The 26,795-nt window shown below is 49.2% G+C and overlaps 2 protein-coding genes across 4 annotated transcripts in view; one reads left to right on the top strand and one right to left on the bottom strand.

Annotated features, from left to right (window-relative positions):
* Nucleotides 1–10,147, top strand: part of LOC102507548 (fer-1-like protein 4) — a 28,809-nt gene extending 18,662 nt beyond the window's left edge. The window contains exons 22-38 of the mRNA XM_032462204.1: nt 868–1,063; nt 1,201–1,259; nt 1,347–1,478; nt 2,125–2,167; nt 2,260–2,360; nt 2,435–2,578; nt 2,672–2,788; nt 4,037–4,164; nt 4,354–4,524; nt 4,940–5,094; nt 5,635–5,795; nt 6,332–6,417; nt 7,630–7,728; nt 7,943–8,184; nt 8,737–9,017; nt 9,106–9,206; nt 9,309–10,147. Coding sequence (XP_032318095.1) covers nt 868–1,063; nt 1,201–1,259; nt 1,347–1,478; nt 2,125–2,167; nt 2,260–2,360; nt 2,435–2,578; nt 2,672–2,788; nt 4,037–4,164; nt 4,354–4,524; nt 4,940–5,094; nt 5,635–5,795; nt 6,332–6,417; nt 7,630–7,728; nt 7,943–8,184; nt 8,737–9,017; nt 9,106–9,206; nt 9,309–9,507 — 2,415 coding nt within the window. The 3' untranslated portion in view covers nt 9,508–10,147. The remainder of the gene's footprint in view (nt 1–867; nt 1,064–1,200; nt 1,260–1,346; nt 1,479–2,124; nt 2,168–2,259; nt 2,361–2,434; nt 2,579–2,671; nt 2,789–4,036; nt 4,165–4,353; nt 4,525–4,939; nt 5,095–5,634; nt 5,796–6,331; nt 6,418–7,629; nt 7,729–7,942; nt 8,185–8,736; nt 9,018–9,105; nt 9,207–9,308) is intronic.
* Nucleotides 10,148–10,781: 634 nt separating this feature from the next.
* On the bottom strand, nt 10,782–24,768 carry ERGIC3 (ERGIC and golgi 3). Of its 3 annotated transcripts, none has more exons than XM_014562488.2 (13): nt 24,610–24,768; nt 24,407–24,477; nt 24,200–24,287; nt 23,861–23,980; nt 20,049–20,142; nt 19,047–19,212; nt 18,846–18,903; nt 14,548–14,579; nt 13,683–13,779; nt 13,542–13,606; nt 12,716–12,852; nt 12,581–12,636; nt 10,782–12,124 (listed from the first exon to the last, which is right to left on the bottom strand). In XM_014562488.2, the coding sequence occupies exons 1-13, from the start codon at nt 24,695–24,697 to the stop codon at nt 12,015–12,017; spliced, it is 1,182 nt and encodes a 393-aa protein (XP_014417974.1). In that variant the 5' UTR covers nt 24,698–24,768; the 3' UTR covers nt 10,782–12,014. The 3 variants fall into 3 exon arrangements, with proteins under 3 accessions (XP_014417974.1, XP_006188641.1, XP_032318094.1); XM_006188579.3 differs by having other exon boundaries at nt 10,782–12,388; nt 24,610–24,767; XM_032462203.1 differs by lacking the exon at nt 24,407–24,477 and having other exon boundaries at nt 24,610–24,731.
* Between the last annotated feature and the right edge of the window lie 2,027 nt (nt 24,769–26,795).

Here is a 26,795-nt window from a genome sequence, read left to right as displayed (position 1 = left end):
CATTTTACTTTCAGCCTATATGTGTCTTACTCAAGAGGGTCTTTTAAGCCACATGTAGTTGCATCTCTTTTTTTTTACCCAGTTGACAACCTCTGTCTTTGATTAAAATACAGTCATATTTGATGTTATTATTAATATGGTTGGATTTACATCTGCCATTTTGCTATTTGTTTTCTGTAGGTCTCATACTTTTGTTCTTCCTTTAGAGCCTTCTTTTGTATTAAATAAATATTTATTACTGTACTACTTTAATTCCTTTGTTGATTTTTACTTAGCAGTTGCTCTAGGGATTACAGTATGCATACTGATTTTTCACAGTCTGCTTCAGACTAATACTAATTTAGTTCCGGTAAAATAGAGAAACTTTTCTCTATTATAGCTCCATTCATTCCTCCCTCCTTTTTCCTGTAATTGTCACATGTACATAGAATAAACTCAGCAATACAGTATTACAGCCTTTGTTCTCCCCACCCGCCTCCTGCCGCCTTAGGACCCATTGATAGGTAGAGAATTCCTGGGCTAAAGAGCGTACATATCGTTATGGTTCTAAATCCACATTAGCAAACTGAGCATTGGTCCTTCACATAATAACAGCAACAACAGCAGCCTTGTGTTTCTGATAGCACTTTGTAGGCTTCAGAATACTTTTGTGTCTATTATGTTATTTAATACAATTGTCTTTCCAATCCAGGATTGTGTCCCCTTTTTAGCTGGGAAGTGGGTTCAGAAGGCAGTGACTTACCAGAGATGACACAATGAGGCTGTGGGCTCCGAATGCAGATTTAGCTGTATTGTTTTCCTATCTGTCTCTGCTACTGCCTCTCCCTCCTCCCCTAGTCTGAGAGACATGGGTCCTCTCTCCCCCAGGACTTGCCGGAGCAGCCTTACCTGCAGCCCCCACTCAGCATCCTGGTGATTGAGCGCCAGGCCTTTGGCCACACAGTGCTTGTGGGTTCCCACATTGTCCCCCATATGCTGCGATTCACACTCCAGGCTCATGAGGATCCCCCTGAGGAGGAAGAAGAGGAGGAGACAGGGGACCTAGTTCCCAAGGGACCTCAAGGTATGGGTTGTCCCCTTTAGGGACCACCAGACAGAAGTCGCTCTTGGCTGAGGTGGCTCCAGGGGATCTTCCAGTGGGGCATGGAGTCTGACTTCTACTTGCCTGACCTCCTCTGGGTGTCATTTACCCCCTCTTAGGACAGAGGTCCCTGGATCCCTTCTTGGCTGAGGTGGGGATGCCCAGACGGCTCCTGAAGGTGATGGACTATGGAGGATAGGTGGAGGAGGGGCTAGCAGTGCTTGGGATGGTGCTGGCTTAGGGGCACTGAGTTCTTCTCCCTCAGGCTCCTCTGAAGAAGCTCCCTCTGGGAGGCCTCCTGAATCAAGGCCCAGAGCTGGAGGAGGACATCCCAGATCCCGAAGAGCTTGACTGGTGGTCCAAGTACTATGCGTCGCTGCAGGAGCTCCAGGGGCAGGTAGGGACAGAGGAGAGAGTCCCAGGGGTTGGGGGGCTGGAGGCTGAGGAGAGCCAATGGCAAGAAGAAGGATCTCATCACACGTGGAGCGCTACAGTTTTTCAGAGCTCTTTGTTATAGCCATCGTTTGTCTTCTTCACAACAATTCTAGAAGCTGAGGATTATTAATTCCATTATCTAGAGCTTGTTGTCCAACAGAAATATCATGTGAGGCACAGACGTAATTTTAACTTTTGTAGTAGCCACATTAAAAAAAGTAAAAGGAAGCAGGTGAAATTGATCTTAATGATATATTTTATTTAACCTAATATATCTAAAATATCATTTTAAGAAGTAACCATTATAAGCAATTAATAATGAGATATTTTTCATTCTTATTTTATACTAGTCTTTAAAATCCGGTGTGTAGTTTACACTTCCAGCATACCTCAGTTGGGACCAGCCACATTTTAAGTACTCAGTAGCCACGTGTAGCTGGTGGTTGCTGTCTTGGTCAGCGCAGGACTAGATGATAAACTAAGGCTTTGAAAATGCAAGTGGCTTACCCAGCTGGAACTTAAAGTTTCCCAACTCCCTATCCTGGAAAAGAGGTAGATTAAGGAGGTGAATTGTGGGGAATAATCTCTGACCTGCCCTTTGATTTCAGACCAACTTTGATGAGGATGAAATGGATGACTCTGGGGATTCCGGTGAGAGATTTGGCTTTCTTACTTTTTTCCTTTCAGTCTCCCTCCCTCCCTGCACACCAGTATTTCTAACGAGGCATTTCTGCTGCTCCCAGATGGGGTCAACATCATTTCTGTGGATGGGGAAGCCCAAGACCAGGGTGAGGCTAAAGTAAAAGACTCTGTGTTCCAGAAAAAAGCAGTTGCTACTCTGAAGGTGACTGGTGTCGGGAGAGGGGATTCTGCTTGGATTCTGGACATCGGGCTGTCACTGAGGCCCTTGCCTTTCAGATTTACAACAGCTCCCTGGAGGAAGAGTTTAACCACTTTGAAGACTGGTTGAATGTGTTTGCCCTGTACCGAGGGCAAGGGGGTCAGGATGGAGATGGAGATGGAGAGGAAGAAGGGTCTGGAAACCTTGTGGGCAAGTTCAAGGTATGTTTGGGGAAAGAAGGTGGGGGACCAGGGAGCACAAGTGGGGTTGCAGGAGGAAGACTCTCTTACCAGTGTCCCATCCATCCCACCCAGGGCTCCTTCCTCATTTATCCTGAATCAGATGCAGTGTCCTTCTCTGAGCCTCAGATCTCCCGGGGGATCCCACAGAACCGGCCCATCAAGCTCCTGGTCAGAGTATATGTTGTAAAGGTGAGCATCCACCGGCCCAGCACGCCTCTAACTCCAGCAAAGGTAATGTACATGAAACCTACAGACTAAAGGGATCAGGGTCCAGCTTCTTCATTTTTCAGGTGGGAAATCTTAGGCATAAAATTAAGAGACTCCCCAGGGTTACACAGCTTGCTTGCTGCAGAACCTGAATTTATAGGATATAAAATAACTATATATGAAATGTTTAAATAAATAAAAGAATGAACTTAAAATGAGCAAGGAACAATAGACTATTCAAAGTAAATAGCAAGTTTGAAGGGCCAGTTAGAATTTTTAGAAATTAGAAGTATAATATTTAAAACTAAAAACTCAGTCAGTGGTGGAGCAAAAGATTTGAACAGTCACTTCACAAAAGAAAATATATATAGGGCCAATAAGCACATGCAAAAATGCTCAGCATGCTTTGTCATCAGGGAAATGCAAATTAAAACCATAGTGAGCTGTAATTTTACATGTGCTAGAATGACTAAAATAAAAAAGACTGACAATACCAAGTGTTGGTAAAGATGTGGAGCAACTGGGACTTTCATTCATTGCAGGCAGGAGTGTAGAAAGACTAAAAATATATTACTGTGTATAAATTGTACTTCAGTAATTTATGCATAAATTATGTGTTTATAAAATTACATAGTTAGCAAAAACAATAAGTTTAATACATATAGTTTAAAACCATGCAAAGTAGTGCTATACATTGCTTAGGGATGCATGTATATGTAGTAAAAGCATTTTTACTTTTTTGTGTGAGTGAGAAACCCCAAATAAAGGGTTCTGGCTACTTCAGGGGTGGAAAGGGAATGAAATCAGATAAGGGGACTCAGGGAAGAATTGTCAGTAGTGTTCTATTTATTAAGCTGGGTACACACATGCTCATTGCATTATTCTTTTATTTAGTTAAAATATTCTTAATTTAAAAGGTAAAATGTGCCCCTATAATAAATGGAAGTTAAATGATATGGAAAGTTATAAATCAAATAGTTAAGTCCCTTATGCATCTTTCTACATATTTTCTGTTTCATATTTTTGATTATACCTATTTAAGTATTTCAATATTTAATTTAAAAGTAAATAAAAGTTATCTTGTCCAGCCTCTCAGCTAACTCCTTGCTGTGGGAGGTCTCTCCTTGGTAGCTTCCTGTTTATGCTTAATTGGAGATTAGGTTCAGCAAGGGCAACCCTAGGTTATGACAATGATATTTCTCGCAGTTCCATCCCATCCCATCTCCCTAGGCTACCAGCTTGGCTCCGGCAGACCCCAATGGCAAAGCTGACCTCTATGTGGTGGTGAGCGCTGGCCGGGAGCGGCTAGACACCAAGGAGCGCTACATCCCCAAGCAGCTGAATCCCATCTTTGGAGAGTGAGGCTGGGCCCTGGGTTTGGGAATGGAGAGCACTTTGCCATCTGGCCCTGTGGCTGTCACTCAGGCAGCTGGCATGGTGCTAGGAGGGGAATGCACGGAGGCTTCTGGAACCCTTGACACCCCTACCCCCGCAAGACCACCTCCTAGGGCATGGAGGTGTCCTGAGCCATGCTCTCTCCTGGCCAGAGTCCTGGAGCTCAGCATCTCTCTCCCTGCTGAGCCAGAGCTGACTGTGGCTATGTTTGATCACGACCTCGTGGGTTCTGACGACCTCATCGGGGAGACCCACATTGACCTGGAAAACCGATTCTATAGCCACCACAGGGCGAACTGTGGGCTGGCCTCCCAGTATGATGTGTGAGTCCAGCAGGGCCCTCAGGAGTCATTCTAAGTCCGACCAAAGACAGTCAAGTTCACCCACCTGTGTCCAGATCCTTTGATTTCATAGAAGGGACCTCCCCTGTGACTAAGACATTATGGCTTAGTGTCAAGACCTGGCCTTGGGAGTTGGGATTGTAACAAGTCACTTGACCTCCCTGAATTTCAGTTTACTCATCTGCAAAATGGAGGTAATAATAATAGTATCTCCTTCGTAGAAACACCTGGCATACATCTTTTGTTTTTCACAGTTTCTGGAAGCAAGGACTAACCTGTCCCCTAGTGGAGTTATGAACCTGGATCTCATGTTTTCAAGGCTCTCCACCCCTTCCCCTGTGCCCAACTATGTCCATATGCTGGCCCCTACTGAGGCACCTTCCTTTTCTGCCTGCAGGGGTGGGTACAATGCCTGGCGTGATGCATTCCGGCCTTCACAGATCCTGGCGGGGCTGTGCCAACGCTGTGGCCTCCCTGCCCCTGAATACCGAGCCAGAGCTGTCAAGGTGGGCAGCAAAGTCTTTCTGACACCGCCAGAGACCCTGCCTCCAGGTACCAGCCCCTCTCTGCTGAGCAGTCCAGATGGTAGAGCAAGATGGTAGAACAAGATACTGGGGGCCCCTGGTGCCCAGTCTAGTGTGCACCCCAAAGAGCCCACCTCCTTCTGCAGGCAGAGAAGGTGAGTTTGAGTAAGGATAACAGTGGAGAGAAAATGGTCTTTGTTGGTGAGTGTGAGATGCCCAAAGAGCGTTACTGTCCCCTCAGAGCCATAGCTGAGAACACAGGGTGGCCCATAGGGGATCCCATACAACATACAACGTGGCTGCAGAATTGAGCTCATGCTTCATAAATGGCTCGTGGTCTCTTCCGTAAAGAGAGCCTGCACAAAGGCCACAGCCCCTCCAACCCCACTGTCCCCCTGACTGCTGGCTTTTCACTGGCAAAAGCTGTTATAGCAGCACTCCCTACCTTCTGAGCGCTGTGGCCTTGCCCTCCCAGTGCAGCAGCTGCCTCAGCCTGGAGCATCTATTGAAGGGCAGGGGAGGAAGGGAGGAGAGCTGGGAACCCAAGCTCACACACTTCTTGTTGCAGGTGGTGGGGAATCCAAGGTGGTAAGTGAGGTCCCCGAGGAGGCCCAGGCATTGCAGGTGCTGCGGCGCTGGCAGGAGATGCCGGGCTTTGGGATCCAGCTGGTACCTGAGCACGTAGAAACACGGCCCCTCTACCATCCCCGCAACCCGGGGCTGCTACAGGTGAAGGAGGGCTCAGCACCCAACCCCAGAATCCCAGGACTCCCACCTGATCCTGGACTTGGGTCCCCAGGGTGCCCTTTCCCCAACACCTCCACCCGGGCATCACATTGCCACTTCTGACTCTGGCTTCTGATTCTGGTCCCCTGCATCCCCACTGCAGTCTTGGACTTCCATCCTGGACCCCATATTCCTACTCCAGACTCTGGTTCTGAAAGATCCCCTGGGCCACCAAAGCTCAGACTTGGCATTTTCAACCTGTCCTCTATTCTAGATTCCTAAGATCTGGGCCCTGGGAATACCAGATCTTACTTTTGATCTCAACCTTCCACTTTTGGGGGCTCATCTCTGAATCCCCAGGATAGCCTCAACCCTGGAATCCCTTCAGTCTTGCCTGAAGTCCCCTAGCATCTGCCAGACTGTGCCCTTTTGACCCCAGCTCTTCTCTCCACCTGGGGCAAGGCAAAACCTCTGGCCACAGGGCTGTTAGGGGAAGTGGGACCCCAACAAGACCCTTTAGCTTGGTCCTGTGCCCCCAGGGATCCCTTCACATGTGGATTGACATCTTCCCCCGAGATGTGCCTGCCCCACCCCCAGCTGACATCAAGCCTCGGCAGCCAATCAGGTGAGTCCTGGCCCCTCCTCCCTTGGGGCAGGCACATCTTGGACAACCTGTACAAGGGTCTTCTGAAAACCTGGGACCCCCCCAGTGAAGCAGGCAGAGGCTGCTGACCCAGACTTCAGGTAGGTGAGCCATTAATTTCCCTTTTTTCATAAGCCATTGTGAGTTGGGTGTTTGTCACTTGCAACCGAGAGTCCAAATACCAGTAAATCCCCTTCCTACCTGAGCTAGTCTGAGTGGATGGTGTATGTACTTCAGATGTTGTCAGCAATCTGTCAGTTTCTACCTCTGGGCTTTGCTTTCCTTGGTCTCACACTCAGGGACGCTTTTGCAGTCTACGGGCAGAGCGGCTTTTAATGGTGCCAGGCTTACATCTTGTCCAACTAGACTACTTGAGCAGAAAAATAATACCTCTTTCCCAGTTAGAGCAAAAGTCTCAGGGCTGACTCTCATTGGACCAACTTGGGTCAAATGCTGATTCCTGAACTAATCACTGTGATCAAGGGGCTGTAATACACTGATTGGCCAGTCCTGGGTGATGTCCTAGGTGATATACCCACCTCTGGAGCGAGGTAGGGGTTGGTCTGCCCCACCAGGATCACACAGACTGACAGGTGGGGGTGCAGGTGACCAACAGAAACTCAAGGTGCTGTCAGCAAATGAGGAGAAATTGATACTGGGCAAGAGAAAACAACAGATACCCAGGAAATCTCATGACAGCCAAGGACAAGGCTGTTTGGGGTAGAATCAGGAACGTCACAGCCCCTCCTTCTGTCCCTCTGGGGTTGCCTGCTGTCATCCCTGTTCTGTCTCATTCTCCCACTTTTCTCTGCAGGCTGGCTTTCTCTGCTCACCTGCCACTCCTTTGTACTGCAAAACTTCAGCTTGCACTAGACTGGCTTGCGGTGGCTCCAGCTCTGCATCTGATGCTACATGACTCAACCTTTCAGGGTCTTGATTCCAGACTAATGGGAGGGAGAACCTCATTGGCCCTGCTTGGGTCAGCAGACCATTCCTGGTGCCATCCTTGGTGGCTGGGGTGGTCAGTGATACCTGGGGCTCCTTTAAGGGAACACAGACATCCTGCTCACCCAGCTAGGCACATGTCAGTGCTCAATGAATGTCAGCGGCCCTGGCCCAGGTCCTTTCTGCTTCCTGCAGCCCTTCCCAGGACCCCTCCCAAGTCTGAAAACCCTCCCCCAATACATCCCTCAGCTATGAGCTCAGAGTCATCATCTGGAACACGGAGGACGTGGTTCTGGATGATGTGAACCCGCTCACTGGAGAGACATCAAGTGACATCTACGTGAAAAGGTAGGCCTGCAGGCTGGGCCAGGCACGTGGCTGTGCACTGAGGTGAGATTGCAAACAGGGGCTTGGGCCCTGGGCTGGCCTGTCCCCTAGGCCCTTGATGGTGCCTGGAGCTGGGTGGTGAGTGGAGGGGCAGGCTGGGTGAGGAGCTGGGTTCTGGGCTTGGGGGCAGCATGGATGCCCACCCCCTCGGCCTGCACTTTTCCCCTGGCTCCAGCTGGATGAAAGGGCTGGAGCATGACAAGCAGGAGACAGACGTGCACTTCAACTCTCTGACGGGAGAGGGGAACTTCAACTGGCGCTTTGTGTTCCACTTTGACTACCTGCCCACGGAGCGTGAGGTGAGCGTCCGGCGCCGGTCAGGACCCTTCGCCCTGGAGGAAGCTGAGTTCCGGCAGCCGGCTGTGCTGGTCCTGCAGGTCTGGGACTACGACCGCATCTCCGCCAACGACTTCCTTGGTACTGCTTAGCTGTTCTCCTCCCTCAACTCCTAGCCCATTTCTGCCCTCACTGCCCTGGCCCCCAGCCCCTGGGTTCCCTACTCTAACCCAGCCCTGAAGCCTGGGTTTCAGACCGTAGGTCATGAGCCTTTGCTTTCTGGCATTACTGAATGTATTCAGCCCTGAGCACCATAACCTCCATTCCTACCCAAAGTCTCCGACTCAATCTTCTAATTTGACCTGAGCTCAGGCCACTCTGGACTCGGAGTCCATGGCCTTTGGTCCCTGCTTAGGCAGTCTGGTCCCATCCTTGGCTGTTTCATCAGGGTCTGACAACCTGCTGACATCTGGGCTGTGGTGTGTGGTCCATAGGTGTGGCCTGACCACCATGTTCTGACTTCCTAGTCTGGACTTAGAATCCTCCGGCACTGCCTCCTCCTCCAGGATGTTGTCAGCAACCTGTCACTTCCTACCTCTGGGCTCCACTTTCCTTGGTGTCACTCTCAGGGAGGGGAGGTGGGCCCAGATAGATTTGGATCTCCTGCCTAACCCAGAGAGCTCTGACTTGTAGGCTCCCTGGAGTTGCAGCTACCGGACATGGTGCGAGGGACCCGGGGCCCTGAGCTCTGCTCTGTGCAGCTGGCCCAGGACAGGGCTGGGCCAAGGTGTAACCTGTTTCGCTGCCGCCGCTTGCGGGGCTGGTGGCCTGTAGTGAAGCTGCGGGAGCCTGAGGACGAGGAGCGGGAGCAGCGGGAGGCTCAGGCTGGCAAGAAGAGGAGGAAGAGGAGGAGGAAGGGTCGGCAAGAAGACTTAGAGTTCACAGACCCAGGAGGCAACATCTACATCCTCACGGTGGGTGCGGCCAGGGCAGGAACCAGGCCAGGTGGGGGCCAGCCCTGAGCCTGCCTGAGAGCTTGGTCTCTATTTCCCCTTTTTCTAGGGGAAGGTGGAGGCAGAGTTTGAGCTGCTGACTGTGGAGGAGGCTGAGAAATGGCCAGTGGGGAAGGGGCGCAAGGAGCCTGAGCCCTTGGAGAAGCCCAAGTGAGTGGGCGGCCCAGGAGGTCTGGCCAGAGCCTGGAGGAGGGAGGAGTGGGTGCCCAGGGGCTTCCTAATCTTCCTGACACCACCTTCCCCCCGCAACAGCCGCCCCAAAACCTCCTTTAACTGGTTTGTGAACCCGCTGAAGACCTTCGTCTTCTTCATCTGGCGCCGGTACTGGCGTATCCTGGTGCTGCTGCTGCTGCTGCTGCTGGCACTGATCACTGTCTTCCTCCTCCTCGTCTTCTACACCATGCCCGGCCAGATCAGCCAGGCCATCTTCCGCCCCCTCCACCAACCCTAACGGACCTGGGAAGCTCATCCATAATGCCAGCTCCTCAACTCCTGCTCCTGGCAGTCCTTCCCACCAGTAGGAGCCATCCTGGCAGAGTGGAAACCTTATCAGGCATCCACTCTGATGCTTGAACACATGCTGTGTATAATAAATAATAAGTAATACAGGGGGCAGAGAACAGAGATGTTCTTGGGTAACCCGGGCGCTGGGATTCACTGGACAAATGAATACACAGGATGGGAGGCTGCCCACATGGCCCCTCTGCCAGGAAGACTGGGACCCAGCCAAAGGTTCACAGCCGCGGAGCCCTGGACACTGGTCCTGCTGCTCCGTGCGCTCCTTCCCCACCTGCTGCTCCTGCTGCTGACAACGGCTGGGTCCCTCTCACCTAATCTGTCATGGCTCCTGCTGTTCCATGACAGCCAAACACTATACATGCTTCATGAACTTGCACCAACCCTGAGAGTAGGCAGATCACTTAGGACACTTTTGTTTGCAAGTGACAGAAATCACAACCCAATCATTCAAAAAGTCCATAAACGATAAATGTTGGAGCGGGTGTGGAGAAAAGGGAACCCTCCTGCACCGTTGGTGGGAATGTAAATTGGTGCAGTCACTATGGAAAACAGTATTGCGATTCCTTAAAAAACTAAAAATAGACTTACCATGTGATCCAGCAATCTCATTCTGGACATATAACCGGAGGAAACTAATTTGAAAGCACCCCAATGTTCACAGCAGCTCTATACGATAGCCAAGACATGGAAGGACCTACATGGCCACTGACAGATGACTGAATAAAGAAGTTGTGATTTTTATATACAATGGAATACTACTTAGCCATAAAAAGAATGAAATAATGTCATTTACAGCAACATAGATAGACCTAAAGATTATCATACTAAGTGAAGTAAGTCAAAGACAAATACCATATGGTATCACTTATATGTGGAATCTAAAAAAATGACACAAATGAAGTTATTTACAAACAGAAACAGTCTCACAGATATAGAAAATTTGTTTACCAAACAGGAAAGGGGAGGAAGGATAAATTAGGAGCTTGGGATTAACAGATACATACCACTATATACAAAACAGATAAATAACAGGGTCCTACTGTATAGCACAGGGAACTACATTCAATAGCTTATAATAACTGAAAAATGTAATATATATAACTGAATCACTATGCTACACATCAGAAAGTAACACAACATTGTAAATCAACTATGCTTCAATTGAAAGAAAAAGAAAAAAAAAAAAAAAAGAAACCCAACCCAAACTGACTTAAGCAAAAAGGGAATTTATTGGCTTATAAAACTGTAAGTTTGGCTGGTTGGCTTCAGGTGCCATTTGTCACAGGGTTCAAACAATGTCACCAAGACTGGTTCTCTGCCTCTGAGCTCAGCGTTGCTGTCCTCACGGGAAGCTCATTCACAGAGAGGGTCTCCCCTCAAACGTGCAGGATGGCTGCAGCAACCCCACATCTCCCCATACTCACATCCAGAAGAAAAGAAAGCTTTCCTAGTCCTGGTGGAGCCTGGCTCACTCTGGGTCACCAGGGCCAGGCAAATGAGATGTGCTGACTGGGGCCATCCCCTGCAGCTTAGAGTGGGAGATCAACCCTCTTTCCAAATCACATAAGCTGACAGGGTGGGCAGGGAGGCTCCCAGAGGAAATCCAGGATACTGTTAACAAGGAGGAATGGTTCCTGAGTGACCAAAAAAACAAGGCTCACTATAGCTGGTAATGTCACCTGCAATTTATAGAAGAGACGGGTGCCTATTGAGTGGTTAAATAACATGTCCAAGGTCACAGCTCACAAGTGATCACATCAGAGCTGGCTCTCAGGTCTGTCTGCCTCCAGAGGTGTTACTGTCACTGCCCTACTTTGCTTCTACCCTACTAGTTGGTTCTCCCCCAACTAGTGTCTTACACTGAAACTCTCTGAAAAATGACTGGATGAACTGACCAGCTATTAACGTCTCTTGTTCCCTGGGTTGTACGGTGGAGAGGTCTCGGGGCTGGTTCTCTACATGTCTTAAGGGCTACAATGGGAAGCCCTAACTAGGCCCAGAGCTCGGGATTTGAAGCTAGCCCTGCTCTAGAATGCCCACCACTATCTTCCTTTCCCATTCCTCAGTTCTGCTTCCACCTCAGAGGATCAAAGGACCTGGCTGGACCCTGATGGGCACCAGGAGCCAGGAAGGGCTTGGCATGGAGTAAGGTTAGTGAGCAGGAGGGGATCAAGTGACTGAGACCAGGGTGGCAGGCAGGGGCACCAGCTTTAGCCATCACTGAAGAAGTGGTAAGCTCCAGCCTGCACCCAGGGCCCTATTACCACTGGGGTTGGAAACTCACCAGCCAGGGGGCCATAGTGGCTCCAGGAAGCTCATTCTTGAAATGTCCATTCTAACCCTGGGGCTGAACCCAAAAGGCCCGGTGACCACAGTGGAGAAGGGAATGATGACAGGGCTGTGGGGTGGACATCAGTCAGGTTTGAATAAAGCCCTATTTTAAGCAGGGAATGTCCATGGGGGGCTCCCAGAGGCATCTGGCTCCGATCTGTCAGTCCTCACTGCCTTCAACAAGTGGCTGTGATGAGTGAAGGGTTGTTCCCAGGCTCCTGCCAGACCCAAGAACCACAAGGGGACCAATGAATACTATCACCATCAACAGATTTACCAACCTGGGGCTGTGACTGACTCTTCCAATAGAGGGTGGGGTTGGGGTAGGGGAAGAGGCTGAGAAGATGAACACAAGGCCAAAGAGAAACAGGAGAGAGAGGAGACAGAGTGGGGAAGGAAAAACTATGTTGTCTTTCCTAGATCAATTTTCTTCTGGATGGCTCGAGCCGAGTGGTAGATGAGAGAGTCGATGAGTCCAGCCACTGGGGAGAGAGACAAGGGCTGGCACTGGCCCAGTTGGGCCCTTGCCTTGGGCCTTAGCACCCAAGCGGCCAGGCCAGCATGTCCCCTTGGCCTTTGAAGTGCCCCTCCTCCCCCAACCAAAACTCAGGGGTGAGGACAAGCTTTCCACTCCCCACCATACCCCCAACCCCAGACGCCCTCCAGCTTCTAACCTGTGAACATGCCCCCGATGATAGCGCACACGCCCGTCAGGAAGTGCGTGAAGGACCTGGTAGAGGGGCGGGGGGAGGGTCAGCAGGCACCCCTGCTCCCCACGGGCCCGGGCCCCTCCCTTTCCTCACCCTCACCTGTGCTTCTCTGTCAACTTCACCATCATGGGCGAGAGCTCGTACAGCACGAAGACTCCGGGAAGCCCCTGGTCGCCCATCAGTCCATTGGCAACCTTCTCATGTCTGGTCACTGAGAACTGATTTGTCCTCAGCACCTGGGACAAGAGGGGAGCCTGGGACAGGGCCAGGTCTATGACCTGGTTCCCATCCCCACCAGCCCTACCATTGCTCCTACCCCTTGCCTTGTACCGTCTTGATTGTGTGGAGGAGAAAATGAAGCCCCATGTAGGTAACAAACATTGCAAGGCCTGGGGACCACCCAGATGCCCTCTCTCAGCCTTTCCATCCCAGGTTCCCCTCCAGCCACTCTTTACAGGTTACCAGTCCCAGCTACATTTGGTGGATCCTCTCAGTGGGGGTCCAGGGATGAGAAGCAACTCTCCAAGGCTGCACCACAAGCTCCTGACAAGGCTGGGCCTGACTTCCTCTGCCTCTAGGTCCCAAGCATTCCACTGAGATGCTGCTCCACAGGCCAGAGCAGAGAGGGGAGCGGGGGCCTGGAAGGGTTGGCCTGGCTACCCTCAGCCCAGGGCCGACCACAGGGGACAGTGAGGCAGACAGAGTAGACACTGGAGGAATGGATGGAGGCAGTTTGGGCAAGTAGAAAAAGCGCTCTGAATCTGACAGCCTGGGGCCTGAGCTCTGGCTGTGAGGGCAAATCACCTACCCTCTTTGAGTCTCAGCTCATATGGGGACAAGGGCAGGACTTCACTTGCCAGGTTGAAGGAACTCAAGTTCTTGGCACCAAGAAGAGACTCTGAAGTCTGAGCACCTTCAAACTTACCTCCCCATCTACCTTCATGTACACCGTGGGTACCACCTTCACAAAGTACTGGAACATCATGGAGGCTGCAGGGAGAAGAGAGTACTGGGAGTGGGTGTGGGCAGGGCTTTGGTAGATGGGGGCTACCTCCCAGGCTGGTACCTTGGGGTGCAATGACGTTGGTGCGGTCCAGGGGGTTCACAATGCCTGGGTAGTCCTCCCCAAATGACAGATGCTGGATGTAGTGGGTCATGTTGATCTGCAAGCAACACCAGTGTCTGGGCCTCAGAGCACTCGGGGCCCCAGTAGGCCCCACCCCATCAAAGGCTCTTCAGTACAGGAGCAGACAGGGGTGCCTGAGTGGACGTGTGGAGACAGGTGGAGGGAAGGAGGGCCCTGCCCAGAAGAACCTGCCTGAGACAGGGACGCCCAATTCCCACCTAGGAACTCTTTTCTCAACGTCTGCGGGCTCCTGGGGCTCCAGAGTTTGAGGTGCTGGCTGCACCCACATATCAGACAAACACAGACTGAGCACAGGCCCTGTATGATAGCCCTTGGCTTTGCCTCAAGTCCTAGGCTGGAGGGGCCCCAGATCTCCCAACTCCCACTCCTGTCCTGCTCCCATGTAGGTCAAACTTAGCCATTAGAGGGATCTTTAAAAAAAAAAAAATCTGATTACATCATGCCCCTGCTTAAAGTAAGCCAACAGTCCCCAGCGGCTCTCCGGAGAAAGACCAGCCTCCTGGCATGGCCTGGCCCATGTGGTGCGGCCTGTCACACTCCCTCGTGACCTCTCCCGAGGCTCCCTCTGCCCAGAGGCTCTTGTCCAACCCCATCCCCCACTTAAGCCTACGCAGATCTCAGTTCAAAAGTCACTCCCAGTACCCTCAAACTGCATCCCCTGTCAGAATATGGTTTATTTCTCTGTATCTTGCTCCCCCGTCCCAGGATGTCTCTATGAAGAAATGAAGGCAGTAATCATGTCTCCACCTCTATCCACCCTCCATGGTTTCCACCCGGTACATACGTTGTCAAGGCCGAAGCTCTGCAGGTCATGGACTAGGAGAGAAGGGAGACATGTCACCAGGTGGAGCAGGACTGGCCTCCTGGCTCCCCAGACCCTCACTCGGGCCCCTTCACTCCTCCCTCTGGACTGCGACCTGCCTGGCTCTTCTTCCCCACTCATTCACTCACCAGTCTGGCCCTGTCTGGGGGCCGCCAGAGAGGGCCTGCCGTGGGCCTGTGTGATGGTCCATGGTCCCTACAGACCCCACTTCTTGCCTGAAGTATAGAGGGAACCCTTCATGGGCATCAGTCCAGGCCTTTGGTTCCCACCAAGGCCCTGCCTGCATCTCAGGAAATAAAACCCACTCACTCATTAACTAGAGCTGATGGCCAATCACTGAACCCCAAAGTGAGATGGGACCTGAGAATGTGGGCCAAGTTCTTTCCCTGCCTCTTCAGCCCACACCCTCAACCCACTAAAGGAAATCCCACAGGCACCCTGCACTGTCTGTTCCAGAGCCAGTTCCTCCTGCCCTCTAGCCCTGATCTCTCTGGCTACAAGGAATCCCACTTCAAAGACACGTCCCACTGCTTTTTACAGTCAGTTAGCAATCAGGCCCATCCAAACCACCCCCCCCCCCCATCCTGGGAGGGTAGGCTGCCCCAGAAGTGGGGGCTCGGCTTCCCTCGGGGGGCAGGGCCACTTACTCTCCACAGCATGTACTGCAGCATGGGTAAGGGAAGGAGAGAGAAGGGAGGAAGAGAAAAAGGATTCAGAGCTTCACAGTGAGAACTACGGAGCAAGATACATGGTCGAGAGTAAGACCGAATACTCCTGCAAACAGCGGGGTCTGAACCTAGCTAACAAGCCTCCTCCTGGTTCCCTCCCCAAAAAGTCTTTCCCTGGCCAGAAACAAGTACAAGGGGGCTTGGGGCAGAAGTATGGTGGCCTAGGAAGAACAAAAGACCTAGAGCCCAAAGAGTCACTTTCCTAGCTGTGAACTTGGGGAAATCACTTGTCCTCTCTGAGCCTTGGTGTTCTCCTCTGCACAGGACTGTCCTGAGAATCAGGTAGGATCTAAGATGGGAAAGTACCTGGTAAATTTTATAATCTTCCCCTTTCCTCCCGTAAATCAACATGTCAGAAACTAGCTCCCAGACCTTCAGTTTAGCCTCTGGCCTTGGGCAACTTAGCTTTGTGTTTTAAACATCCTTCTACGGTTCGGAGCACTGTTTGCCCTGGGCTTCCTGACTCCAACAGCCCAGGTGGAGCAGCTGAGATGCACCAGCTCCTACTGAGTGCCTGCAGGCCCTGTGCCGACAGTGCCACACTGATCTTTCTACAATCCCAGTGAGACCACCCTGCCCCGACCTCCTCCAGATCCACCTCCCTGCCCCTCCCCAACACTCAGTCCCATCCCCTCAGACAGCCTTAAAGCCCAGCAGGGCCATCTCCATCAGGCCTGTTACTCCTGCTGACCTTCCTCACTGGGCAGCTCAATACTGCTGGATCATCTCTCACACATCTGGACTTTTGCCATCATGTGGCTCTGGACATCCCCTAGGATGATCCCAACTCCCAACTCTCTGAGACCCTTCCCTGGGCCCTATTACTCGTCAGCAAAACCCCTACGTCTTCAACTTCCAAACGTTCCCCTCCCTTTCTTGCTCTGACCACAGCCTGGCTCGCCTGTGAAGGCACTATTTCCCTGTAGTACCCCAAGTAGTGACGACTTGTCTCCCACACCTGTCTTCCTCCTTGGCCTTAAGAGAGGTCCTCCTTGCTCCTTAATGCCTTTTCCAGATCACTGTCCCTTGATCTTCCCTAAAAATCCTCAGTTTTGCAGCTCATGGCAAACTACAGCACCAACTATCCGCATTTGTCTGAACTGCCTGGAGATCCACATAGAGCCCGGTCAGTCCTCCCACACCAGTTCTCAAGGGTTTTAGCCACTGGCTGTCACGCTTTCCTATAAGATGACCCTGTCATAATCCCGGGTGATTTCCATGTCACTCAGCTGCCAACCTACCGGTACCTACACAGGCTGCCTTTCCTCTTAACTGCCAAGCTGGGGCTTTCTTCATCTCTTAGGCACTATATTCTACCTTCCTTTTCCTTCTCAAGGATTTCACCCCAGTAAATGTCCCTCTCATCTTTGGAGCACCACTTCTGCTCTCTTCAGTAGGTAACTTCTGGCAGCATAGAAACATACTGCTATATTATTAACATCTTACAAAACCTCTCCCTTGACTCCGCATTTCCCTTCAGCCATTCCCACTCTCTTTTCCTTCAGAACAGTCCTCACAAAAGAGCTGTCTCTACTTACTGGCTCCAGCTCCTTTCCCATCCCCTCCTGAACCCACTCAGTGGGTGTTCCCTAGCCTTCCACCCAAACTGCTCTGTTAAAGTCACAATGACCACTGCCATGTTATACACCCAATGGTCATTCTACTAGATGTCCAGAAGCATCTGACATGGTTTTGGAAACACTTCTATCTCTTGGCCTTCAAGACACCACTCTCCTGGTTCACGTTCTCATCTCGCCAGTCTTCTCTGCCGCTTCCTCCCAATGCCCTGTCCTCTGATACTGGGGGCCTGGCACTCAGCCCTCTGAGCTCCCCTCTTCTCTGTGTACCCTCACCTCCACCTAGAAGGCGATTCAGCCAGTCCTGTGGTTTTAAATACACTGACGACACCAGTGTTTGTATCTCTAGGCCAGACCTCCCCTGAACTCCACACTTAAATAGCCAACTGCTTACTTAACATCTGGGGTGTCTAAAGGACACCCAAATCTCACTGGTCTGAACATGTCCAAAGCAGCTTTATGCCCCCAACTCCACCATCTAAATCTGCTCCTCTGAGTCCTCCCTCCACACTAAATGGCAACATCATCCTTCTTGCTACTCAAGTATAAAACTTTGGAGTCATGCTAGACTCTTCTTTCCCTTACTTTCACATCCATCAGCAACTCCTCAGCTCTACCTTCAAAATACACACAACTGGGAGGGAGGGTATAGCTCAGTGGTAGAGGGTGTGCTTAGCATGCACAACGTCCTGGGTTCAAGCCCCAGTACCTCCATTAAAAAAAATGAATAAATAAACCTGGAAAAAAAAACACACACAATCACTTCTCACCACTTCTACTGCCACTCTGGCCCAGCCCCCACCATTCGGTGCCCGGACTGATCACAGCAACAGCCTCCTAACTGGCCTCTCCGCTTCTGCCCTCCCGCTAGTCTTCTCCACAGAACAGAGTGCTGCCTATCTTTTCAAAGGTAAGTCAGATCACGCATCACTTCTCCAGAGCCCTGTAACAGCTTCCCATCTCACACAGAGGAATAGCCTGAGTCCCTGCAATGCCCCTCCGGACCTGTTACCTCTCTCACCTGATTCCAAACCACGCAGCTCTGCTCACCAAGCCCTGGCCACCCTAACTTTCTCACCATCTCTCAAGCTCACCAGGCACATTTCTGCCTCAGGGATTTGCATCTGCTGTTCTCTCTGCTTGAAACACTTCCCCCTAGACATCCATCTAGGAGGCCAGTCCCTTCCCTCCCTTCAGGTCTTTACTCAAATATTACCCCTCAGAGAGTCCTGCCCTGACCACCTGATATGAAACAGTACACACGTACCATCTCTCCCAAGCCTCTCACACCTATCATCTTTATCCTGCCTTTCCTGGGTTTGTGTTACTTAATAGCAGCTGATATACCATATATTTTACATACTTGTTTACTGTCTATTCCTTTACCAGAACATTCTGAGGGCAGGGACTTTGTTTGGATCACTGCTGTATCCTCAGCACCTAGATTAGCACATGGCACACAGCAGGTGATTACTACATTTCTAGTGACTATAAGAATGAGTAAATAAATGAGAATAAATCTCAGTCTTGTAAACAACTCTTTAAAGTAGGTACTATTTCAGGTTCATTTTACAGAAGAAGAAACTGAGTAGGGCTCAATACTTCCCAAATACAACACAGCTCAGGAGAGGCAGAAACTGGGTTCCAAACCAGCTCTGCTTCCCCAAAGCCTCACACGCACCCGCAGGTCATCTGACACCGTGGGCTACCATTTAAACACGCGCCTACCACACGCTGGGCTCTGAGCTGTCATCTTTAACCTGCCCAAACAGCCTCAGAGGTAAGTACTGTCATCACCATTTTATAGAGGAGGAAGCTGAAGATCAAAATGTTAAGAAACTGCTGCCCTGAGATGGGGGCCTGCTCTGGGCCAAAGACATCAGGCAAGTGAAGGCGCACCCAAAGTCGCCGATGTCCAGGGTCTAAAGCTCCCGGCTGATAGAGGATCACTCACCGTGCACGTGGGACTGCTGGAAGCTCTTCCCGGGGGCAAAGTGGAAGTTTCCGGCCACCTGTAGGGAAGATCTCCTCTCATTCTCCAGCCACTTTCCCCCTTCCTTCCCGTCCCCAGAGGGCAAGTGGGCCCCTGATTCACAGTAGAGTGGACCCAACCCACAGCCCAGCTAGCCCTGCCCCACCTCTGTCCCTCCTATACCTTGTTGACTTCCAAGAAGCCATACACTTGGCAGCCTTCATTCTTCTGCTCCTGCATCTTTTGGCTGAAGCCCTCTCGCCGGCACTGCTCAATAGTGTCTGGGTTCTTGAAGGCCCAGCCTCGACGGCGATACGCCTCTCGTACATCCTCACAGGTGTTACAGCACCTGCAGGAGAGGGGGTGCGGGGTGGGAGTGTCAAAGAGGCACAAAAATGGTGCTGGTACCTTGTGAAACAAAGCAGTTCTGCCTGCTAATGAATCCTCCACCAGCCTTATGCCTGACCACCCCATGTTCTCAAAGTATGTTTCCTCAGCGGCAGCAGGACTCTTAAAAATTCATATTCCCATTCTGTTTTGGGTAATGAAAAGTTCTGGATCAGATAGTGGTGATGGTTGCACAATGCTATGAATGTAGTTAATGCCACTGAATTGCACATACGAAAATGGTTAAAATGGTAAACTGTGTCACATATATTTTACTGAAATAAAAAAATAAAATAAAATACATATACCCAGCCCCTACCCTATACCTACTGCATCAGCCTCTCAGGGGTCAGGGCCTGAGAAACAAAACAGCAGCTGCCATAGATCGAGGACTTAACCTGGGCTGGGCCGGGCCTTCCATCTCAGTGCTTTACATGCAGACTACATTTATTTCTTAAGTGACTCTTATGAGAAAGGTGTTATTATCATCCCCCTTCACAAGAGAAGGTTATGTAGCTTGGCCCAAGGAGACACGGGTGGAACTCAGGCAGCTGGACTCCAGAGACTACCTCTGAACCAGGGCAAGGGCCACTTTAACTTCATCCCCACCTCTGCAGCGTCCAGGCAGGGCCTGGCCACAGAGCCTCACTTGGCCAGTGACCAAGGCACACACCCCATCCCGTCTAAATTCTCAGTCTGACTTCCTCACTCACAGAGTCTAACGGAGGCTGAGGATAAGTAACAAACATAGCCTTATGTGGGCCCTGCTCCCCTAACCCAAACCCTGAGTCCGCTCACTTGATGTCTTCCGTCTCAGCACCATAGCAGCTCTCACAGCGATCAGGGTCCAGGGAGTTAGGGTCAAACACCTTCATCTCGACTTTCCCAAGCTCTAAGGGGAGGGCAGAGGCAGGGGCATCAGCTGGGGGCAGGCACAGTGATATCTGTACTCTCAACCCCTGCATGGGCCCTGTGGCCTGCGGCTTAGGAATATTAAACTAATATAGGAATAATAAACTAATAATAAACTAAAATAATAGCTAATACTTACATAGTGCATACTGTGTGTCAGGCACTAAGCATTTCTACACATATGTTATTTCTTTTAATAAAGGTAATAGTAATAAAACAGTAACAATGAATACTAAATATCAGCTGAGTACATTCAGTGTACTTTACATATATTGTCTCTTTTCAACCCCACAATGACTCTGTGAAGGTTCTTGTACTTGAGAAGGTGATGAACTCAGAGATGAAAAGTGACTTTGCCCAATGCAATACAGTAAGAGTAAGCCCTTAACCACGTCACCAGCTGCTTCTCCTCAGACCTTTCTGCACCTGGCTCCTTGCCTTTAACTTCCTCATAACTGTCGATTTCAGTATTCAATGCCCTGACCTCCTGTCCCCCAATAATCTTTTTGTCATCCAACCTCAACCACTCATTTCCATACTCATACCGAGAGTTATTACCAATTACTGCAAACCCTCCAAAATTCAATTTCAAGTATCCCAATCTTCAATTCTCAGCTCACTCTCTCTGGTACCTACAATTCACCAATTCTTTGACATCACTGACATCATCACTCCTTCATGTCCTCACTTTCCTCCTTATTTAAATTACATGGTCCAAATGGGGAATGAAAGTCTCTTCAATAATTGGTGCTATGAAAACTGGATCACATGCAAAAGAATGAAATTAACACCCCTATTTTATACCACTCACAAAAATTAACTCAAAATGGATTAAAGACTGAAATGTAAGACATGATACTATAAAATCCCTAGAAGAAAGACATAGGGAAAGCGCTCATTGATATTGATCTTGGCAATGAGCTTTTGGATATGACACCAAAAGCACAGGTAACAAAAGCAAAAATAAATAAGTGCAACTATGTCAAAATAAAAAGCTTCTGCACAGCAAAGAAACAATTAACAAAATGAAAAGGCAACCTATGTTATGGGAGAAATATTTGCAAATGATCTATCGGATAAGGGGCTAATATCCAAAACATTTAAGGAACTCATATAACTGAATAGCAAAAAAATCAATTAATTCAATCAAAAATGGGCAAAGGACTTGAATAGATACGTTTCAAAAGAAGACATGATATGGCCAACAGGAACATGAAAAAGTGTTCAACATCATTAATCATCAGAAAAATGCAAATCAAAACCAAGAGGTATCACCTTACACCTATTAGAATGGCTATTATTAGAAAAAACAAAAACAAAAAATGAAATAACAAGTACTGAGGAAGTGCAGAAAAGGGAACCCTCGTGCACTGTTGGTGGGAACGTAAATTGGTACAGCCATTGTGGAAAACAATATGGAGGTTCCTCAAAAAAATTAAGAATAGAATTACCATATGTTCCAGAAATTCCATTTCTAGTATACAGACACCCACACAAAAGAAATCAGTATCTTGAAGAGACATCTGTGGTCCCATGTTTACTGCAGCATTACTCACAACAACTGAGATATGGAAACAACCTGAGTGTCCATCAACAGATGAATGAATAAGAAAAATGTGGTAAATATATAAAATGGAATATTGTTCAAGTATTAAAAAGAAGGAAATCCTCCACTGCAAAAACATGAATAAACCTTGAGGACCTTATGTTAAGTGAAATAAGTCAGATAGAAAAAGACAAATACTGTATGATCTCATTTATATGCAGAATCTAAAAAAACCAAATTCATAGGAATAGAGAGTAGACTGGTGGTTGCCGGGTTGTGGGGTGAAGGAAATGGGGAAATGTTGGTCAAAGGGTACAGACTTTCTGTTTTATAAGATGAATAAATTCTGGGGATCTAAGGTACAGCATGGTGACTACAGTTAACAATAATTTACTGTATACGTGAAAGTTGCTAAGAGAGTGGCCCTTCAATGTTCTCTCCACGTACACAGAAAAGGTAACTATGAGAGGTGATGGATGTGTTAGCTAACCCTATTGTGGTACCCTATTGTGGTAATCATCTTAACAATATATATGTATGTTAAATTATCATATTGTATACCTTAGATTTATATAATGTTATATTTAAATTATATCTCTGCAGAGCTGGAAAATACATTCTCTGGTCCACTGCTGTGATTTTTCTCTTGCACGTAACCATAAATCATTTGTTCCTGTCTCCCTTCACTGTATAGGCCCAGCAAAACCCAAATCCTAGTTGAGTTCAACTCTCTGTGCCTACTTCTTGCCTGTGCCTCCCTTAAGACTGCCTGGCAATCCTACCTCATTTCACTAATCAGTTCACTCTCCCATTCTCCAAGATGACTAATTTGTATCTTTTCTTCACTCCTTAGGCTTCCAAAATTCTTCCCCTTTCTTCACTCTTAGCTAATGACCTTGCTTTCAAAAGCCACTAAAAAAAAAGAGAAGCAACAGAACCAAATCTCACCACCAAACCCACCAATCCACACACAGTCTCTTCCAGCCTCCATCCCACTTCCCTGCTCTCTCTTATAGCAAAACACCCGGAAGGGTCATCTATACTTGATGTTTCCACTTCTTTTTCTGCTGTTTGATTAGATTTCATCCCCAACAGTAGGAAAACTATTCCTTTCAGTCTCCAGTGTCCTCCATGTTGCCAACTGCAATGATCAGAAGAACCTAACCAAGCCACTCCTGAATTCCTGACCCACAGAAACTGAAAAAAACATGTTTGTTGTATTAAGTCACTAACTTTGGGGTAATCTGTTATACAGTAGTGGATATGTAATATTCCCCCCTCTCCAAACACACACACACATCCTCCTCTCTGGTCATTAAATCATTCATTTGCTCAGATCAAAGCCCTGGAATCAACCCTGACCCTGCTCTTACATCCCACATCCAATCCTACAGCAATTTCTACTGGTTTTACTTGTGTTCAACATATATTTGTTGAATGAACAAATGATAAAGTTCACCAACACGGTAATCCCTAAGGTATGAAAAATCATAGCTTTCAGGAAGGTTTTGTTATGGTGGGAAACTGAGTTAATGGAGGCATTTAGGAGGCCACCTAGAAAGAGGAAAGGAAGCTAAAAGTGAACAGCCACCTTATATGAGGTATTGTACACATATTACTTTATTTGATCCTACAAGTCCACACGGTGGGTACTACTATTTATCACCACTCAATAGCTGAAGTGACAAGAGACAAAGCTACATCTGAACTCAGGCAATCTAATTCAAGAATAAGCACTTAACCTTAAGTCACCCTGCATTCTAAAACGGAAGAGCATTAAAATGCTGAATTCAGTCTGTGGGGAAGCAAACACCCAGAGAAGCTTGGATCCACATAGAGGAATTCTGCCAAGGCAATAGCACATGGTACCCATCCTCAAATTTCTGTTAATCAAACCACGATAGGCAGGGATTGGGGACCTCTGAGAAGGAAAGCCATGTGGAGTACTCTTCTCAACATACAGAGGCTAGAAGCCTGGATTTCAGCCCACTCTGATTCTTGGTAGCTGGGGGCCCCTAGGCAAGCCACTTGACTTCTCTGAGCCCTAGTTGCTTCATCTGTCACTGGGCCAGTCACAGCCCACTTGCCAGAAGGTAGGGCTTGGACATTTCCAGTTCTGGGATTTGAGATCTGGCCTCTTCCCCCCAGTTACCATGACGCTCCGCCTCTGTGCTCACAGGGACGCCATCCTTATCTAGCCGTTGCTTGAACAGGTTGTGTTCCACATCTAGCTGCTGTTCCCCAGCCACATCCATGGCATCGATGCTCAGATCTGGAAGCAAGAAGTCAGGGTAAGGTACTGGCTCCTAAGGACAAGGGAATCTGGGTTTTGGAGGGTAAGGGAATGATGGGCTTGTCTTGGGACAGCAGTGGACTAGAGGAAGGAGACTGTCCTGAGGACCAGTCCAGAACCTAAGGCTGGAGGTGTGAACGTGGAAGCCCACCTGAGAACTCTGGGACTTGCAACTCCCACCGATGGTGAGGTACTCACAGGCACAAGGCATGTGCGGAAAAAGCACATCGATGTTGATCTTCAGTTTATCTCCCCGTGACTTGTCCACGTAGAGTTCAGGATGCACCTGGGGCAGCATTGTCTCATTAAGATTTGGCTCCAAACCTCTCCTTCCCCATTCCCATCCCTAAAGTTCCTATTCCTAGAATGCCAAGTCCTGCCCATGTACTAGGTCCCGCCCCTTACCTCGGTGGTGAGGTAATACTGCAGCTCGGACAGGAACAGTAATAGCATGAGAAGGCCACTGACAATGGTCACTGCAGGACAGAGAGCGAGTGTCAGAAGGGCCTCTGCTCCCTCAGCCCCGGGCAGGCCGGGCAGATTCCAGGCGCCCCGACCAAGCTCTAGGACAGCATTCTCCCCGAGACCCCGACCCCGCCAAGGCCTACCCGTGGCGCCCCCGCAGGTCTTGACCCGGAAGTCCTCTAGAGTCTTGGGGTAGGCATCGAACTGCTTCAGCTTCCCCAGCGCCTCCATGGGGACCAGCCGGAAAGGAGACGCCAGTGGCTCCGCCCCTGCAGCCTCCCGCTTCCGGCCGGGAGCTGGAGTCACACCCCATCCCTTTCCGCACGCAGGCGCAGCAATGCGCACGCTTGGCCCCACCCTTCGCTTGCGTTCTCACTTCGGCCGCCCCGCCCACCGGTGCTGGGCACCAGTGTCTAACGCCTCGCGCAGGGGAGGGCTTTCGCAGTCAGCGGCTGCGGGGGCGTGGGGGGGCGGTGTGGAGGCGGGTGTCCTCTGTGGACCGGGGTGCCTGGAGGCGGTCTTTGCCGGGTAGACACAGGAATAGCTGCGTTCGTTTGCCTCGTGCCAGGAAATGTGTCTCAGCTTTCACATCAGACTCTTGGAACAACTTGGAACTTCCTAGAACAGTGGTTTTTAAAGTGTCCCTAACCTCATTATCATCACTTGGAACTGGTTCGAAATGCAAGTTGTAGAGTGGGTGTGACTTTTATATCCATTTTCTGAAGGAGAAACTGTGGCCTGGAGAAGCTAAGTAACTTGTCTAGATCACAGCCAATTAATGGCAGTGCCTGATTCCAACACATTTCTTCTGGATCTCGAAGTAGTCTGGTAGCCATTGGGCTGATTTTACCAAAACATGCTCTCAGTGGTTCTCCTGAGCATGGCTGGTGGAGGTGCATGGCTCAAATCATTTCAGAGGCATAAGACCAGAACTTTGGTAAGAGGTGGTACAGAGTCCATAGGGGAGAGTGACTGACACATTGGGTTAAGGGAGGTCTAGGAAGAGGAGGAGGGACACTGGAGCTGGGTGTCTGACTCCAGAGAAGTTGAGTCTTCTTTCTGCCCTTGGGCTGCAGTTTGCTAGGAAGGGGAGAAGGAAAGGACTAATTCCTAATTCAAAACTGACAACATGCCAACTTCTAAGATCCATCCTATGTCAAAACAGCTCTGGGGATTAGGTGCCATTTCAAACCCCATTTCATAAAGGAGGAAGCCAAGAACTGAATTGACTTTTCCCAAGGTTGCAGGGGTAGTTAATGGGGCAAAGCTGGGGATCAAGCCCTGGTTTTCCTGGCTCTGGAGCCACAGTCTCTTCCACACGTTAGCTCCCACCACCAACTGCAGGAGAAGTCTATTCTCAGATGGATGCCCAGAGACAATGTTAATAAAATTGTCCTCTCCTCTCTTGATGTACATTCATTCTGTGCCCATTCATGTTTGACTTCCAAGCCCTCCCTCCTCAGGGGGCTCCATGCTAAATGACTCACACCTTTACTCCTTCAACACATACTTACCAAGCTCTTCCTATTTCCCAGGTCTCCCCTGGGCTATGGAATACCATGGTGAGTAAGATGTGGTTTATACCTGCCCTCAAGGAGCTTTCAGCATAGGATAGGGAGAGGTAAACAAACAAAACACATATATAAACCACTGAACTGTACACTTAAAAATGGTTAAAATGGTAAATTTTATGTTATGTGTATTTTGCCACAATAAAATTTTTTTGAAAAAAAATAAAGTAAATAATTAATTAATAATAAACTACCTAAATAAAGCAGAATGTGCCTTGTACTGTGAAGGAAAACAGGGAGCTGTAAGAGGGGCAACAAGGGTAGGAGACTTTCTGTTTTAGGAATTCCAGAATTACGAAGTCCTTCTCTTTGGGGAATTTTTTTAGGTGGCCATGACACATTATTCACAGGAGACCAAGGTACTGACAAGTTAGGAACTTCATTCCTCACAACATCAGGCTTCACCCTAATGCTTCAGCCCTCTCCCTCAAGGTGGATCCTTTGGCCTTGGGAGCATTTGAGGCCTGCACAGGAGTGGCCCACCCTACACACGGGGCTGGAGGCAGAGGGTCACCTGTAGCTGAAGCCTATAAGCCTGCCTAGAGAGGGGAGGGTTTCAGTCCCCTTCATTGGTTCATTCTGCCCAGTCACAGCCTTCTTTCACCTTATTTGGAACACTGATAAATGAACTTTTCCTAAATCATTAAAGAAATGAATATATATGTAGGTGTTACATGTTTTCTTTCTCTTGGGAGAAATACAGAGATTTCAACATATCTGGATTGAAAACACTAGTCATTTCCCCTGAGAACAAAGAG

The sequence above is a fragment of the Camelus ferus genome, chromosome 19 (assembly GCF_009834535.1).
Source record: "Camelus ferus isolate YT-003-E chromosome 19, BCGSAC_Cfer_1.0, whole genome shotgun sequence".
Classification (NCBI taxonomy): domain Eukaryota; kingdom Metazoa; phylum Chordata; class Mammalia; order Artiodactyla; family Camelidae; genus Camelus; species Camelus ferus.
This window is presented reverse-complemented; position numbering and strand designations above follow the sequence as displayed.

Excerpts from the sequence above, each read along its gene's own strand:
- ERGIC3 (XM_014562488.2), bottom strand. The coding sequence starts at position 24,697 with ATGGAGGCGCTGGGGAAGCTGAAGCAGTTCGATGCCTACCCCAAGACT. Across the intron at positions 23,981-24,199 it reads TCCGCACATGCCTTGTGCCT|ATCTGAGCATCGATGCCATG; the intron begins GTGAGTACCTCA and ends TCTTGCTTCCAG. Across the intron at positions 13,607-13,682 it reads CAACGTCATTGCACCCCAAG|CCTCCATGATGTTCCAGTAC; the intron begins GTACCAGCCTGG and ends TTCTCCCTGCAG.